This window comes from Leiobunum rupestre, chromosome 9 (assembly GCF_980474605.1).
Source record: "Leiobunum rupestre chromosome 9, qqLeiRupe1.1.hap1, whole genome shotgun sequence".
Lineage (NCBI taxonomy): Eukaryota > Metazoa > Arthropoda > Arachnida > Opiliones > Sclerosomatidae > Leiobunum > Leiobunum rupestre.
In genome coordinates, this window is record NC_143392.1 from 25,595,498 (window position 1) to 25,610,409 (window position 14,912).

The 14,912-nt window shown below is 41.1% G+C and overlaps 1 protein-coding gene across 1 annotated transcript in view; it reads right to left on the bottom strand.

Moving 5' to 3' along the window:
- LOC149926990 (lysosomal alpha-mannosidase-like) overlaps positions 1-14,912 on the bottom strand; it is a 36,128-nt gene that overhangs the window by 3,969 nt on the left and 17,247 nt on the right. Inside the window, exons 2-21 of the mRNA XM_090159365.1 lie at positions 7,115-7,295; positions 5,838-5,909; positions 5,732-5,762; positions 5,404-5,553; positions 4,751-4,944; positions 4,485-4,688; positions 4,366-4,419; positions 4,189-4,305; positions 3,921-4,124; positions 3,780-3,837; positions 3,652-3,691; positions 3,389-3,575; positions 3,185-3,301; positions 2,269-2,478; positions 1,995-2,201; positions 1,274-1,392; positions 1,107-1,208; positions 867-1,041; positions 568-801; positions 329-478 (exon numbers count right to left, since the gene is read on the bottom strand). Coding sequence (XP_090015491.1) covers positions 329-478; positions 568-801; positions 867-1,041; positions 1,107-1,208; positions 1,274-1,392; positions 1,995-2,201; positions 2,269-2,478; positions 3,185-3,301; positions 3,389-3,575; positions 3,652-3,691; positions 3,780-3,837; positions 3,921-4,124; positions 4,189-4,305; positions 4,366-4,419; positions 4,485-4,688; positions 4,751-4,944; positions 5,404-5,553; positions 5,732-5,762; positions 5,838-5,909; positions 7,115-7,222 — 2,733 coding nt within the window. The 5' untranslated portion in view covers positions 7,223-7,295. The remainder of the gene's footprint in view (positions 1-328; positions 479-567; positions 802-866; positions 1,042-1,106; positions 1,209-1,273; positions 1,393-1,994; positions 2,202-2,268; positions 2,479-3,184; positions 3,302-3,388; positions 3,576-3,651; positions 3,692-3,779; positions 3,838-3,920; positions 4,125-4,188; positions 4,306-4,365; positions 4,420-4,484; positions 4,689-4,750; positions 4,945-5,403; positions 5,554-5,731; positions 5,763-5,837; positions 5,910-7,114; positions 7,296-14,912) is intronic.

Here is a 14,912-nt window from a genome sequence, read left to right on the forward strand (position 1 = left end):
GCTGGCCAAAAAGATAGAAGCGTGGTCAGATTTACAGTATTTTGTAAATGGAGGCCTTTTGATTTCGCGTCCAATTCTAAGGTAAGAAATAAATGCACACTTTTTTGCGGTATTTTGCTGGGCGCCTCCATTGGTGTTTCCCCCTTGAGCCCCCAATTCTCAATACCCGCCGACCAAAGACCCGAGCCTGGACTCCCTGCTGAGGGTGGATGTAAGGCCGAACGCGCCCGGGGTGTTTAAAAGAGGGGGGTAAGGCGCGAAAAAGAGTGTATAGTCCGCCATTGTGAAGTAGTATCCACCAGAACTATTGCAAAAGCGTGTCAATTACCCTCAATGGAACCGAAGCTGGCTTGGAATAAGTGGAGTCCTCCTCGCTGGCGTACATATGCTCCAGTCTGACTAGAATTTCCAAGTTGTTGAGCATTTCCAGAGATAATAGGTGGACATTGGCGGGTAGCTTGCGACTCAAATAGGAATACTGAAATGATTAGTTCACCATCTTTAGGTTCCTTTTATTTATCCTTCGTTTTAGCGTACGTAACGAGATTAAATACGTCAAATACTAACGTGCAATAGCTGTTCGTCGGCGGCGAAGATGGATTCGTTGGTAGTTCTGAAAATGAAATCGGGTTCGTGGTACAACTCTTTGCTCAACTCTCTGATGTGTTTGGCGGCCTCGCTCACGGGACTCACGACAACCCAGTGTTTCCCTCGAGCTATTAGGCCTTTGCCATCCAAGCCCAACTCGTTCAACGCTTCATCCACTCCGTAACCATCATCGTACAACGTTCGACGATGAACCTACCATAAATGAAGTCTTAATTTCGTAAAGGAATCGGGTTTTTCAAACAAAAATCAACACTGACCATTAGTTCCAAGGAACCATCGTCGATGCTAGAGCCTCCTTGGGCTCTATCGGGGAAAACGGTTAGTTGCGTGTCGGTGGCTTTGTCCCGGAGATATATCCAACCCGTTACGGGATAGTAATTGCCGGCTACGGGTTCTAAGGCGGTCAGATTCCAAGTTGGACGGAAGTTACGTCTGGAACAAAAACAGATTACCATTTGTCAAGAGGTAATATAGTCATGGACCATAATATAGCTTACACTCTCTTGATGGAATCGCGACTGTTGGAGTCAGTGTAGAATGTCCCGTTACTTTTAAACGGCGTCTCGAACTTGCTGATCACTTCTTTTCCGTAATAATCTCTAACGAATTATAGCCATTATCAAAAATTGCTTCTGCGGTTCGGATGAAGGGTAAAATGACTTACTTGGTTGGAATGGGCCCCACAATCCACTCGAACTCCATGTATGGCTTGCCCTTGTATAGTCGGATGACTTGACTGACCCACGAGCTAAATTCTTGGCGTATTTCTTGGACTAGATCACCCTGAATAAATTAAATGTTATAAGCCAAAAGAAAACTACATAAAGAAATATCATGAATCTATCATTTCTACCATGAAATTAGAACGATCATAACCTATTCCAAAGCTATTTCGTTCCGCATGGTTTGAACTTGGTAATATTTATTGCCAAGGCTTAGCATCTTTATTTCGTATATTTTAACCGCGAATCTTTTCAATCGAACGACAATAAGCATGAATATTGATATTACGGATCTTTGTTAATAACAATTAATAAATTTCGTACTTGTACAGGTATTTTTCTCAAAACTAGAAGTAATTAGCCTTGTCGATTAACACGTTAAATCTAAGGAATTTATTTTGTGAAACGCAAAAGCGTTTTCCAGTCCACGTTTTCGTCTAGGACGTATTTTAGGGGGTTTCAGGGCTTCAATACCCGGAAATGGATACTTTAAGTAAGTTACTTATTAGTTCTCATTGGGGGGGGGGGGGGGGTGCTCGAGACTTCATTGGCTTAGAACGCGCCGAGAGTTACCACCCAACCTTGGCCAACAGTTTCTAAAAGAAAGTGTTAGATTCGCATGGTAGAAATAAGCAGCGCAAGTAGGAAATCTTAATGTCGTACCTTAACGACGGACGCGTTGACTTTGTTAGAGACGGGTATTGGTATCTCGAAGACAGGATTGAACGAGTAGGCACCCGACGCTTTCTCGTTCTGAAATCCTGGCTGCGACGTGTAATAATTGTAGTTTTGCTTGAAGCTGATTTCACGTCCATTGATTTCGACTTTCTCCAACAGACCCGTGATGGAATTCACCTTGGCTTTGATATACTAAAAGCGAGAATATTTTAAGTACCCAATCTGGGTTTGAAGGGTAAGTGCTTATCGGGAAACGGACTTCGTTTTGAATGACTAGATAATCGATACTGTCGCTTCTGGGTGTGTAAACGACGCTTTCCCTATCCTCCACAGGAGAGAGGTTCTGCAACCGGCGCACGGTGCACGTGGTAGTTCCCAATGCGGGTAGCGTCAGAGGGAACACCAACTCGAACCTGGACACGCTGGATCGTTCGGGAATTCGAGAGAGCGATTGCTGCAGCGGAATGATCTGCGGTAGACGACAATTTTAAATGATGAATCGTAATCGTAAGTGCACAATAATATTTCGCGTAAATGTGTCAGTTCCGGGTGTTAAAAGTTTTACTGAGAGCACATTTTTAGGTAGACTTCCAACTAAATAGTCATCAGGCCTATTTCGTGCTCTTTGCTTCATGGTGAACCCCGGAAAAAACCCTATGGACGTATTCCACAGCCAACACTATTTTAATAGGCGCTTCAAGAAAAACGTTAAAGATATTTCCAAGAAGTAACATTTACGAGAGCCAGGACCTGCAAATCACTGTTTACATAGTGCTTGTTGAAATAATGGTAACTTTTCACCTGTGCTCCATTTTAACCAGGTAGCTATTTTTGACATATTACGGTTAGGCAAAAACACGACGTTCTGTTTACAGGTGAAAAGTTTCCATTATTTCAACGAGCACTATATAAACAGTAACTGCCAGGTAATGGCTCTCGGAAATATTACTTCTTGGCAATTTCCTTGAAGATGTTTATTGAAGTGTCTATTTGCTATAAATTGGTCAAATTATCTCGCAAGTGGCAAGTCACTTCACACATAGCCACCAGTAATTAATTCGACTGGCACACTCATGGAATATTACTATAGAATTATGGTTGAAATAAATTCGCGGTACTGGATTGTACTGGCCAGTAGACCTTGCCAATACAGTCCAATAACCCTCCGTTCTTACTTGTACTGGCATTGGTCTAGAATTATGGTCCAGAACCTCGTAAGCCTCGCCCGTAACGGGCAGTCTTACGAACGAGGTAATTTCTCTCGATAAAGAATTGTAAACCAGCAGCTGAAACTGAATGAGATTTATAATTAGACCGTCATTACGGCGCTAACTAATGATCAATAAACGATCATATTACGAAAGGTAAATCCTAAATACCAAAGATTGAGTCTCACTGACGATACATTCGGTTTGGTTGAGAAGATTACAAAAATGCAAATCGAGACTGATGGACACGTTGGACATGATTCTACTGAGGGCGGTCTTCACTTCGTTTTGGCACTCCGCGATACCCTGAGACAAGGACTTGGCGTAGTCGTGAGCCACGTGCAGTTTTTCCGTACCTCTACGTAAACGAAGGAAATTGTCAAAGCTTTTCTCGGCGACTTTTTAGAGAAATAAACCAGTAATAATACACTCACGTAAGAGCGTCGTGGTGTTGCATAACACCCACGGCGGATTCTACAATCAACAAACAACGTACGATTACGATTATTAAAAGAAGGCGTGATATTTAAAAAAATAAACCTTAGAAAGAAGAGATATTTACGCAGGGAGAAGATGTTCGCATTCGGCATGCTGCCAAAAGTCGTTACTTGTTTGCAAGTCTACCAAAAAGACGCAAAAATAATAATTCTTTCGCCGCCGTTCACGAGCGGATTTAAACATTAACCGCGTTTGAATTGCTTACCTGCAGAAAGGCCGAAGCCCTCCGTCCGTAATACTTCGACGTTGGTCGACTGGTGAAGTAACCCGTCCAGTAGGAATTGGCCTCCGAAGCGTAAGGGAAAAAGTCCTCCGTTTCCGTATGCCAATTGACCTTCTGATCATTCAGGGATTTCAAGTAGCAAGCGGGAGTTGAAAAGAATATGTTGACGTCACTTCCGTTCTTTTGCTACGCGTTTGATTTCTATTAGTCCAGATTTGTGGTCAAATAGTGAAGAAATTAAACTAAGTACCAATTCGTTAATTTTCCCCATTAGTTGTTCCAAGTTGCGGTACCATTTTCCGGCGTGTCGGTAGTAGAAATCCATCCCCATTGTTATGATCGTATGATTTGATTTGTATTGCTTAGCCTGAGTTCATGTGAAATATTTTAAGACTCCAATCACGCGTTGGTTAACTAAATTTCTTACTTGTTCTTTGACTAAATGTATAAAATCGTAGGCTTTTTGCAAGGCATTTTGGTCCTGCATTGAAACGCAAGTTTTAGTCTAATTTCTAAGATTCGCGTATCGTTGAATAGGAACGTTACTGTAATTTCTTCATCCCAACAGTTCGCGTCGTAACAGAAGCCTTTAGGCGGCCAATAAACGTTGGGCAAGACCCCGGTGAAGAGTTCGCTGTTACGACCCAAAGAAGGATTACCCCTCCAAAGGAACTCCATCGTTTTCCGTTTTCTCCTGACTTCAATATCTTGGTAGTCGATTCTACCCAAAAATTCCCCATCGAAACCCATCTACAAAGTGCGAGAGATAAATTAGTCATCGTGACCTCTGCCAATGTCAAAAGTTTCTTTACTTGGGAAAACAAAGACGCTTGTTCCCTGGAGTGTCCGAAAGGGTCAATTTGCCACACCGTCTTAGGATGGGCGCAATCTCCGAAGGTGTCGTTCAAGAATCGCATCCCGAGGGTCATTTGATCGATGATGGACGAGTAGTGAGTGACGGCTTCGTCATTCATAACCCAACCTCCCCCCACAAACTCCAAGCGCCCTAATGAAAAGGTCGTTCGTTAATTTACCACAAATAACGACAACGGTATGCGTAGTATGCAGGATCGTTTTATGAAAAGGTCACGAGCGTATTCTGATCCTGAGAGCACGTAAAAGGAAAAATATCATAGCATCTCGTCTCGCCATCTTACGACCGATAGTGGAACTAATGTTTTTTTTTGCACGTAAAATATGGAAGACTTACGATGCTCCATCTATTGAATATTGACATTTTAATATAATATAAAATTTGTTCAAATATTAGGATATTATTCTTAATAATTAAGAATATAAAATTATAATATTAAACCATAAAATGATGTTTGATATAATAAACTTATATAGATAGCGAAAATCAGCAGTGATATTGTTTCCGACTTGAAACTGACGAACGAGTTGCGCAAAAAAAAACGGAGTACGCCGACCTCTCCATAGAAAGATTCTGATATAGGACTCATACCAGCTCGAACGAGATCTTTGACTCTATTTTTCATTTCGATGGACTGCTCTTCCCACCACATGTGGAAGAAAGCAGATTCGACGTACACGAACCGTCGGTTCTCGTCTTGGTTCAGATGAAAGATCACAGAATGTATGATTTCACGGACATCTTCATAAATGGATATATATTTTTTAATCGTCCCCAGTTCAGAATTAAAGGTCCACAAAATCGTTTAAAAAATTCGGGAAGAATTTCAGGTGACTCCTCCCCTTCGTCACGTGACTCGTAACCCCACCCTCAAAATTCAAACGACGTTGCGACCCTTTAAATTCCTAATAACACTTACACGCCTGATAATACTGCTGCACCGTCAATACCTTAAATTCAATTTTAAATTAGTTCGAGTTGAAATGGAATGCGTGTTTTTAAGTAATACAAAAATGTGAACTAACCCATCCAACATCATCGTGGGTGTGACAAACTATGTGAACGTTCAGCATTCCGGCTTTCCCCGGATTGCAAGCCTATCCGAGTGACGAAAGAGAAATGGGGTTTTAAGTAGGCTGATACTTTTCGTTTCTTCTGGGACTAAAGTGTACACTTTATAGCCTAAGATCCACGATTTCCCCGTGTTCGGTGACGATAATTCCTCAATTCACTGTAAACTATTGTCCAAGGGCAGCTGGGATCATTTGAGCTACACTTTATACTCCTCCTCAAAAACGGGCGTAAAGAGGAGTTATCAAATTTGGTCGGCTGTAAAGCGAGTCTTTTCACAGCTAAAGGAATATAACCACCAACCCGTTCTTTAGGAAGAACAACATTTTCAGGGATTACCTTCACAACAAACCACTAAGCAGCGTCGAAAACGGGCAATATTCCCTTTAAAGTTTCGCCCAGGGGCCATATCTCAGTGAGCTCCCCCAGATAAGCCCCTATTTGCATGGCGCCCGGGGAGGGGGGATTTACCCCTTTGCCACTCCCCCTAATCTGTCCCTGATCGACTGGCGAATAGGTTAATTTAGAAGTTAAAATTTTTTCAAAAACGGGTTTAAGTGGATTAGTGGATACTAAGTACTTTTTTCTTTTTACCCCAACTATGTTACACCAACCCGAACTATTGCAGTTAAATTACACCATTGTGCTACACTAGTTACCCCACACTAAGATCCCAGAATAGGCGAAAATTATAACGGGATATCCGAACACGACCCTGAATTCCTCAGAAATTAAAACTAAAATAAAATAAAACGGAAACGGAAACTAGCCAGAAATAACAAACAACAAATAGCTATCTTTAGCGGAAAATTAAAATTTGATAACCCGATATTTACTATATCTAAAATAGTCTTCAGACCGACGATTAAATTATACACATTGAATTTACGAGGTGTTAATTAGCCTGGAAAGTTCTCAAATTTCGAAAATATAAATAAAGTTGAAGAATTATAATTTTTCTAAAGAAAAAATAAAAACTGCTTATTTTATTCAAATATTGGATTCAATTGCAATTCTATATCGCCAGAAAAACCAGTTAACGGCTAATAAAACAATTTCCCAACAGACAATTAGCCCGAATTACCTAATTATAGAAAAGCTTAGATTTAATCAGATTTAAATTTGAAAATATCCAAATTAAGCCACAAAATAAATTAAAAATAAATATTCAAATCGGTAAAAACAGTGACAAACAAAAAGATAAGTGTAAAGAAGCGAAATATAGAATTACCTCGTAGCCACATTTTTGATTCTTCGTCGACTGAGATTGTTGACATTTGGCCAAACCAGCTAAAATCGTCCAGAGTATCGCGACATTTAAAACGAGCGATAATTGCATGATAACGAACAACGAAACTGAACGACGCTGAAGAACTTCGAGTACTTCATTCACATTTCAAGACAATCGGAAACTTCGCATTTCGATGACACATAAATAATGAAAGAAAAGAAGAGAAAATAGTCAAAACTTTGAAAAGAGCGTCTGGCTCTAGAATGATCGGCTCTCCACTCCTTCTGCAGGAGCGTTTTCTATATCCACCTCGTGATGCCAGAGACGCGAAACTTTCTCCGAGCGCTGTTCTCGTTACACCGAGTCGGGAACAAATAAGCGTGACCAAGAACACGGGAATTCCTACGTACCGATAAGATAATAAAACCTCCAATACTCTCCCCCCCCCCCCTCCTCTCTGGCTGGTCTATTGAGCGTACTCTGATTTCACAGCTAGGCTTCTTCGTTCGGGTGGGATTTCCCCCTCTTCGCCTTGTTATATAATAAAATCATGGATGGATAAGCTCCCCTCTCCCGCAAAAAATAAAATCGCGTTGGGCTCTTCAACTGAGATAAGGCGTTAAACAATAGACGGGGGGGGGGGGCAACTGGGATTATCTCTCATTTTTCTTTATTGTTCTTAAGACGCGGTTGGAGAAAGTGATCCCATACCTTATCGCCGCGGTACTGCAACATTTCGAGGCTGCCACCATATTGCTTTTTACCAAGAGCCTAATGCAATGTCAAAAGTTAATAATTACAGTTAAGTTTCTTATCTTTCGCGTCTCGCAGTTTTATCAACCACATATTTTTGGTGGACTTCAGACTAATTAGACATAAGGTCTAATACCCGGTCTTTGCGTCTTTTTCATAGCGTGATAATTTGCTTTTTAAGTCGCGTATTGTTCTCGCTAGAGGAGCTGATCTCTTTCGGTATGACGTCAATTTTACGTCACACCAAACGTAGCTATCACAGGGTTGCCCCAAAATTTCAGTTTCAAATTCCCCGACTTTTCCTTGTTTTTCCTAACCACTTTTATAAATTTTCCCTAAGCAAAATTGGAATTTCCGAACGTTATATTTTACTTTTACCAGATTTTAATATTTTTACTTCAACTTTTATTTCAGTGTTAAGGCTGGTTTTTACTGGAACCGAAGGGCGGACGCAAAAATATTGTATTAGGCGTCGAAGCTAACCGTCGTGGCGTTTTTGGTTTAGTGAAAACTAGCCCTTAGTGACTCTTCAGGTTATAGTTTAAATTCCCCGACTTTTCTCAAATTCTTAAAATACCCTGATATTTCCCTGACTTTGTAGGCCTACTATCAAATTCCCTGTCCCCTAATTATTTCTGCTAACTGACACACATTCATGGAATGTAATTATATACTTATGACAATACTGAAATATACAACGGACTTTCGATAATTTTAATTAATAAAGATTAGTGAAGTTGCAAGATTACGGTTACCTCAGTGACAGTTTGTAAGAATATTTCGTCATACGTACTAATCCGCCCTAATTCCGGATTTCCTCTGGTAGCGGTAAAGTCGTCCGCCTATAAGTTAACCTCGAAAATCCGCGAATGACGTCAGAACTGTCAGATTACCTCGACACTTCCGTGTGCCGATAAGTCTCTCTCTCTCTCTTGGCGTACACATTTGGGAGTGACAAGACTAATTTGTCGTGAAGCCAGAAATCGACGTACACTCACCGAAGAATGTTTCGGAGGAAGCTTGCTTTTTGGGAATGGAATAAACAACCAAATTTATGGCTTTACTTTCGAACGTTTTTCACGGAGAAGTATACCATTTTTGTACCCTGGCTCTAAAATTCTTAGGAACGATTTAAAACTATAAGCTCGATCAAGAATGCATTTATTGAGACCTAGGAGCAACAAACGCAGCATACCACACAAGGAGAACGCAACCCGCCAAAAGTCGTGGATTTCCTCGCGTACATTTTTCATTGGTTAGACACTTTAGCGCCTGCTGCCGTCGGAAGGGTAAAATTCGGAAATTGCCTTCCCCCTGTCCGTAAAACGTTCAGCTTAAAGGCTAGTCCAATGAAATTTGTACGCAACACTTCGTTAGCGTGTTTAAAGGCTAGCTACGTTCTCCTTATGCGGGTTGCTGCAAAGAATATAAAGCCCCAGGAATGGAAGGTGTAGCTCCGTCTAGTGGAACTTTAGCGCCTCTCGTTTTTAAAGAGAGACCGGGTTGCGTTAACCGTTTCCGTTTACTCTGATTTGCTTTGCCGGAAGTTTCTAGCGCAGCCAAAACACGCGGCCAATAATATCAATCCTTCCATTCCTGGGGATTTATATTCTTTGGTTGCTGTGTTTCTTGCTACTAGTTTAGACGATCCCCGAGTATCGTGGTCGAATTTACCCGGAACGAGAGAGGGGCGGGGAGGGGAAGGAAAAACGTCACCGGAGTGCGCTTCAGTCGTGTGGGAAGACGTCAGTTATAGGGAACCAATGATATATGGATTTTTCTTAGGGGGGGAAGAGCATAAGGAGGATTGGGAGTAACGCTAAAAATCGTCTAAAAATAATCATTATCCCTAAATAGGTGGTTTCTTTTCGCTTATTCCGGGAATTCGGTGTAGGGTAAGAAGAGTAAGGTTATGACGTCATTTTACTCCGATTCTGTGGTGGCGAATAGTTTGAGTCGGAGTAAAAACGTTTTTCCAAAATGACTGCCTGTGGCCTTTTTAGCGGATAAATTCAGCTAGCAGACGACAAAATCCGATTTTCTCCTTTACACTTCCTTTTCAGAAGGAGTAAAAAGAATAGCCCTAATACTCCGGAACCAGCGAATAGTTTATGGGGCGGAGTAATTAGCATCCCCGGAACAGGCGAATAACACGTTTTAGGTTAAAAAGAGTACACTTTTAGTCCGAGAACAGGCGAAAAGAAAGCACCTAATATATTCTGGCAAGAATAAGAACATTTGGAGCGTTAGTATACCGAGGGGTAAAACAGTCTCAGGTAATCTGTACACCGAGTTCGTGCATTTAGCACTGTTAAAGGTACATATTTTCAAGAGTTCGCGGGTTCCATTTAGCGCTGTCAAAGGTACGGCAGTGTACACCGAATTCGCAGAGTGTCTTACCCCTCGGTTAGTACGCTAGCGAAAATGAATCTAAATACTTTACAGCTTTCAGACCTAAATGAAATACGAATTAGAAATAACATCTTTACGCATTTTTAACCTTTTAAAACAAATCAACTGTTAAATATTATAAATATAACAATAGGCAGATCCTATCAAATTAACGGTTTCTAGATTTACCTCCTCAAATTCGCATCGTACAATGCGGCGCCAATCAAAATATTCTACGTTTTATCCCAAACACAACGAGTAAACACGCGAAATCACGAATAATAATATAGTGCATTCAATTTATTTATAATTCTAGGAAGTTCCCTACAAGCCAAAGAATGTAAAAATAGGGTTGAAAATAATAAAGCGACGTAAAAATAGGAACGGAAGTCTCTCATTGTTGGCACGGGCCCATCAACTCTTTATGTCTAGATTTTTTATTTACGCAATATTGGGACGGAAATTTCTACAATAATAATAATAATATGTTCTTTTGTGCGCCGTAAATCGAACGATACGGGCCACCATCAAAAGGGTTGAAAACCCAACTTCCCAAACCCGGGTCGGAAGACAGCCCGATGAATCGCCGGATAAAACGCTTAGTTTACCATCGCGATGGTCAACTGGTTGCGGGCTCTACCGGTGTCCGGTACGAGGTCAGATATCCACGGGGAGATAGCGAGGAAGTTAGCGGAAATAAAGGAATGGCTATCGAGCGTGACCATAGTCCGCAGCCAGGGCGAGAAGAGTCTATAGTTACCCATTTTTCTCGTCAGGGAAAATCCCCTCGGACTGGCCCGCTCTGTTATCGTTCCAGAAACATATTGATTTATTCGACATAACGCAACTTTGAAATGGTTGCGAAAGTGCAACCGTTACTCCGAAACGCCGAGCGACAGTGTTTTATAAGCCAGGAATAGACGAAAACGGAAAAGGCAGAATTTGCGTCGAACGGATATTCTATACCGTATAGGTTTAGCCAGGAAGATAAAGAAGGGTAAATACGAATCTAAGCCTACCCGCGTTGTTCCGTTTTGGCCCATTCCGGAACGAGTGTATTCTGGCAGATAGCAGTCCAACGCGGCGTCGGAACGCTACCACTCTTACTCCTATCAATGGGGATTCTCGCGTGGCTAAGGTAGAGAGAAGCTTCGAACCATACCTCAGAGCGGTAGTCTAGCAAGTCAAGATATTTACAATAGAAATCCCCAAGTATTTCTACATTAGACTTACTCTTTATTTCATTTTTGTACTTTTTAAAACCTTTTATTCACCTGTTTCCATTAATTCATTAATATTGTAATTATTCTAGTCATTGGCGGCTAGGAGCAACAAACACAGCACCCCACACAAGGAGAACGCAACCCGTCAAAAGTCGTGGATTTTCTTGCGTACAGTTTTCATTGGCTAAACGCTTTAGCGCCTGCTGCCGTCGGAAGGGGAAAATTCGGAAATTGTCTCTCCCCCCACCCCGGCCGTAAAACGTTCAACGTAAAGGCTCGTCCAACGAAATTTGTACACAACACTGCCTTAGTGTGTTTAAAGGCTAGCTGCGTTCTCCTTGTGTTTGTTGCTCCTAGGTGACGGCGTCAGTGGGTAGACCATTGGCAGGGTTCCTATTATAAAGTGCTCAAAAATATCAAAATTATAGGACTAAATTAGAAATATTAAGGTGTTTTATCCGGCAAGTTTTATAGCGTGTATTTAAAAGGAGTCATAAAAATAAAAATGTATGACAGATAAATTAAAATTAAAATTTTCACGAAGGTAATTGTTTTTAGAGAAAAATTAAAAAAATTAAATATATTTATTTTTGGTGTGTAAAGTCTTTGAAACATTCCATCAGTTGGGTTTTAACCGAATATGTTAAAAATATAGAAAATATATGATAGAAATGGAATAATAGGATTTTATAGGATCATTTAAAAATTATAGGAAAATATAGGAATTATTGGATCGCTGGGAGCCCTAACTATATATTTTAAAGGGGGTCCCCCAGCGCCAAATTCTACCAAAAGTGCACAAAAAAATTAAATCAGGGAAAACATTTGGAGGTTAATATTTTAAATTTATCAATTATACTCTAATTTATTAAAGAAATTGAAATCATCATACTTTGCGATACTTAGGAAATAAAAAGTTGACATAAATTCTTCTATGGGACCCCAAAAAATAATAATAGGTGGCCCAATTACTGGACCTACCTAACAAAATAATCCTGGCGCCGTTACTGATTCTAGCTACGAAAAACTAAAAACTGAAATAGGCGTTTTTGTAGTTGCTTGACTTTGGCTGCTCGGATAGTTCGGTAGACGGGCGATTCATTTTTTAGGAGGATCTTTCCAAATCTTACTCTATCATCCGCTTTAACAGGATAAATGCATTATACGCGGACTATTACGCTATCAATACGGTATCAATCTTTCGAGAAAGGTTTCAGCCAAAAAAAGGCTGAGAATTTTTAGAGGAGCAACAGTTCTGGGATAGATAACGTGGCGAAATATATCAAACTGGGAAATATGTTTCTCCAGGATTGCCGCAATATTTCCCCTTCACCATTTGAACGACACAATTATTAATTTTTTACTTTATAGGCCTATTTAAGTTTTGACTAAAATATTTATTGAAAATTTTACAAACTTTACTTTTTTATCACCTTCATAAAATTTTCGTGATAAAATTTGAATTATCTGACGTTTATCCTGACATTTTTCAATTCCTTGGTTTCCCGACGTTTTCCCTGACATTCTAAACCTATTTTTAAATTCCTTAATTCGCTAACGTTTACCCTGACTTATTAGATTTATTGTAACTTGTACAAACCTTAGTTTTTTTAGATCAACTTTATTTCTTGTGGATTTCTAGATTTCCGGAAATAATTATTTTGATTTCTCGCTATTTGTACACCATATTTCTTAAGTGGCTACCCCGTCGATCTTCCGCGTGTTCTATCATTTATCGAGAGCAACAATTGACCTGAAGCCAAATGAATCGCTTAGGAACAGTCAATAGCTGACAAAATTTCTTAATAAGCAAAAGGGTGATTCATGCCCGTTCATTCGTAATTGGTCGCCAATGAGCCGCACCCCATCCGTAATCCCCCGAAATGGTTCGGAACTCATCCGCCTACGGACGAGATCAAAGGGCCAACGCGAACAAGGTAATGAGGTAATAACGTTTATTACCAACCACCCGCTAAGTCAACAATAAAAGGACCGCCGAAAATGGAGCTGGACGTTTGCCAAAATGAAAATACGTAGAGACGAAGAGAAAGTGACCCGCTCCAAAAGTACGAGAAAAACAGAGCCTAAATGCCGATGTTAAATTTTCAAATCGTTTTGAGCCACGGACCGTTTTGAAAGACAGCGACGGTAAAGGCGGGAGTTAAGAACAGTCTGCGTCGTTTAATTACAAAACCGCGCCTCCATAAACGCGTTAAAAAAGAAAGGGGTCGATATCGGGGGAACAAGTGCCGAGAAGGTACTGGTAAATAGTAGCCAGTGGTTGAAGTCTTCGCTTTCCAAACAGGGGGGACCGAGTGTACCCATACCCGTTGGCGTGTTCGCTGGTAACTAGCGAGGAAGCCGTGTCGTATTAGTCCAAGGAGGGGGCACACCAATCAATAGTTATGTAAAGGTCCGCGGACTAAAAAAAATCCAATTGCAATGAAATGACCTATTTCTACTCGCCATATTCGTCGACAAGAAACACAGTTGCTTGGCAACACACTCAATATGCTCGACGCGAACGGGGAGTGGGGGGGGACCTGGCGCACGCCTCCCTCGCGACTTTTAAGAACAAAAACAAATGTCTGTACGATGTCAACAGGAACATACTTTACCGGTAATTGAAATCGGCTCCGGTAACCGAAGGAATTTGAAAAGAGAAACCATGTCAATAATAGCTTTTGTTGAGTTCGCCCTCATCACGACGGTAACTTCACAGGGAGCTTAATTACACTCGACGCGTTTGGAGCGTTGAAAAATTACTGGGACGAAAAGGCGAGCCTTGGGGCCGTTGAAATTAAATGGGCTGAAAGGTACCTGACATTTATTTACGCTCATACCGGTACCACAAAATGCACGAGCCGAAATCATGGTGTCTGCTCGCTCTCTCATCGTGGAATGTCTTCCGAAAACGACACCTAGATAGTGATATCCACCCGCACCGGATGGCGAACTACTTGGCCCCCCACCCCCCGTTGCTGCTCGGTTAAAAAGCTGTGGCTTATAATTTCTGGCCCATCCATCAAAAAACAATTATCATATCGCTAGACAATGTCAAAGAGTGTGGACGTAGTTTTATCCCGTACAATTTTAATTCTCACACATTAGCGCGGGCTTAACCTCGGTAACCCCCCATTACGCCGTGCATTCTTCCAAGAATGCATTCAGCCAAACAGAGAATATGAAGCGCTAGCTATAGCCCCCGTTTTCATGATTTCCGAACGATATTTTACACGGAGAGAAAGCCTGAAATTGTACCAGTGTCTCTCACCCTGCCTTACTGGGGAAAAAAGCAGAGGGGCGGGGTTTTCCTGCCATAAATCACTAGGCAAACAGTGCTTCCTGCACATTCTCTATTCAATCGAATATATTCTTGCTTTCGATCCATGCCCGCCAGTTTTAGTAGTAGTATAATGATGTTTCTCGAT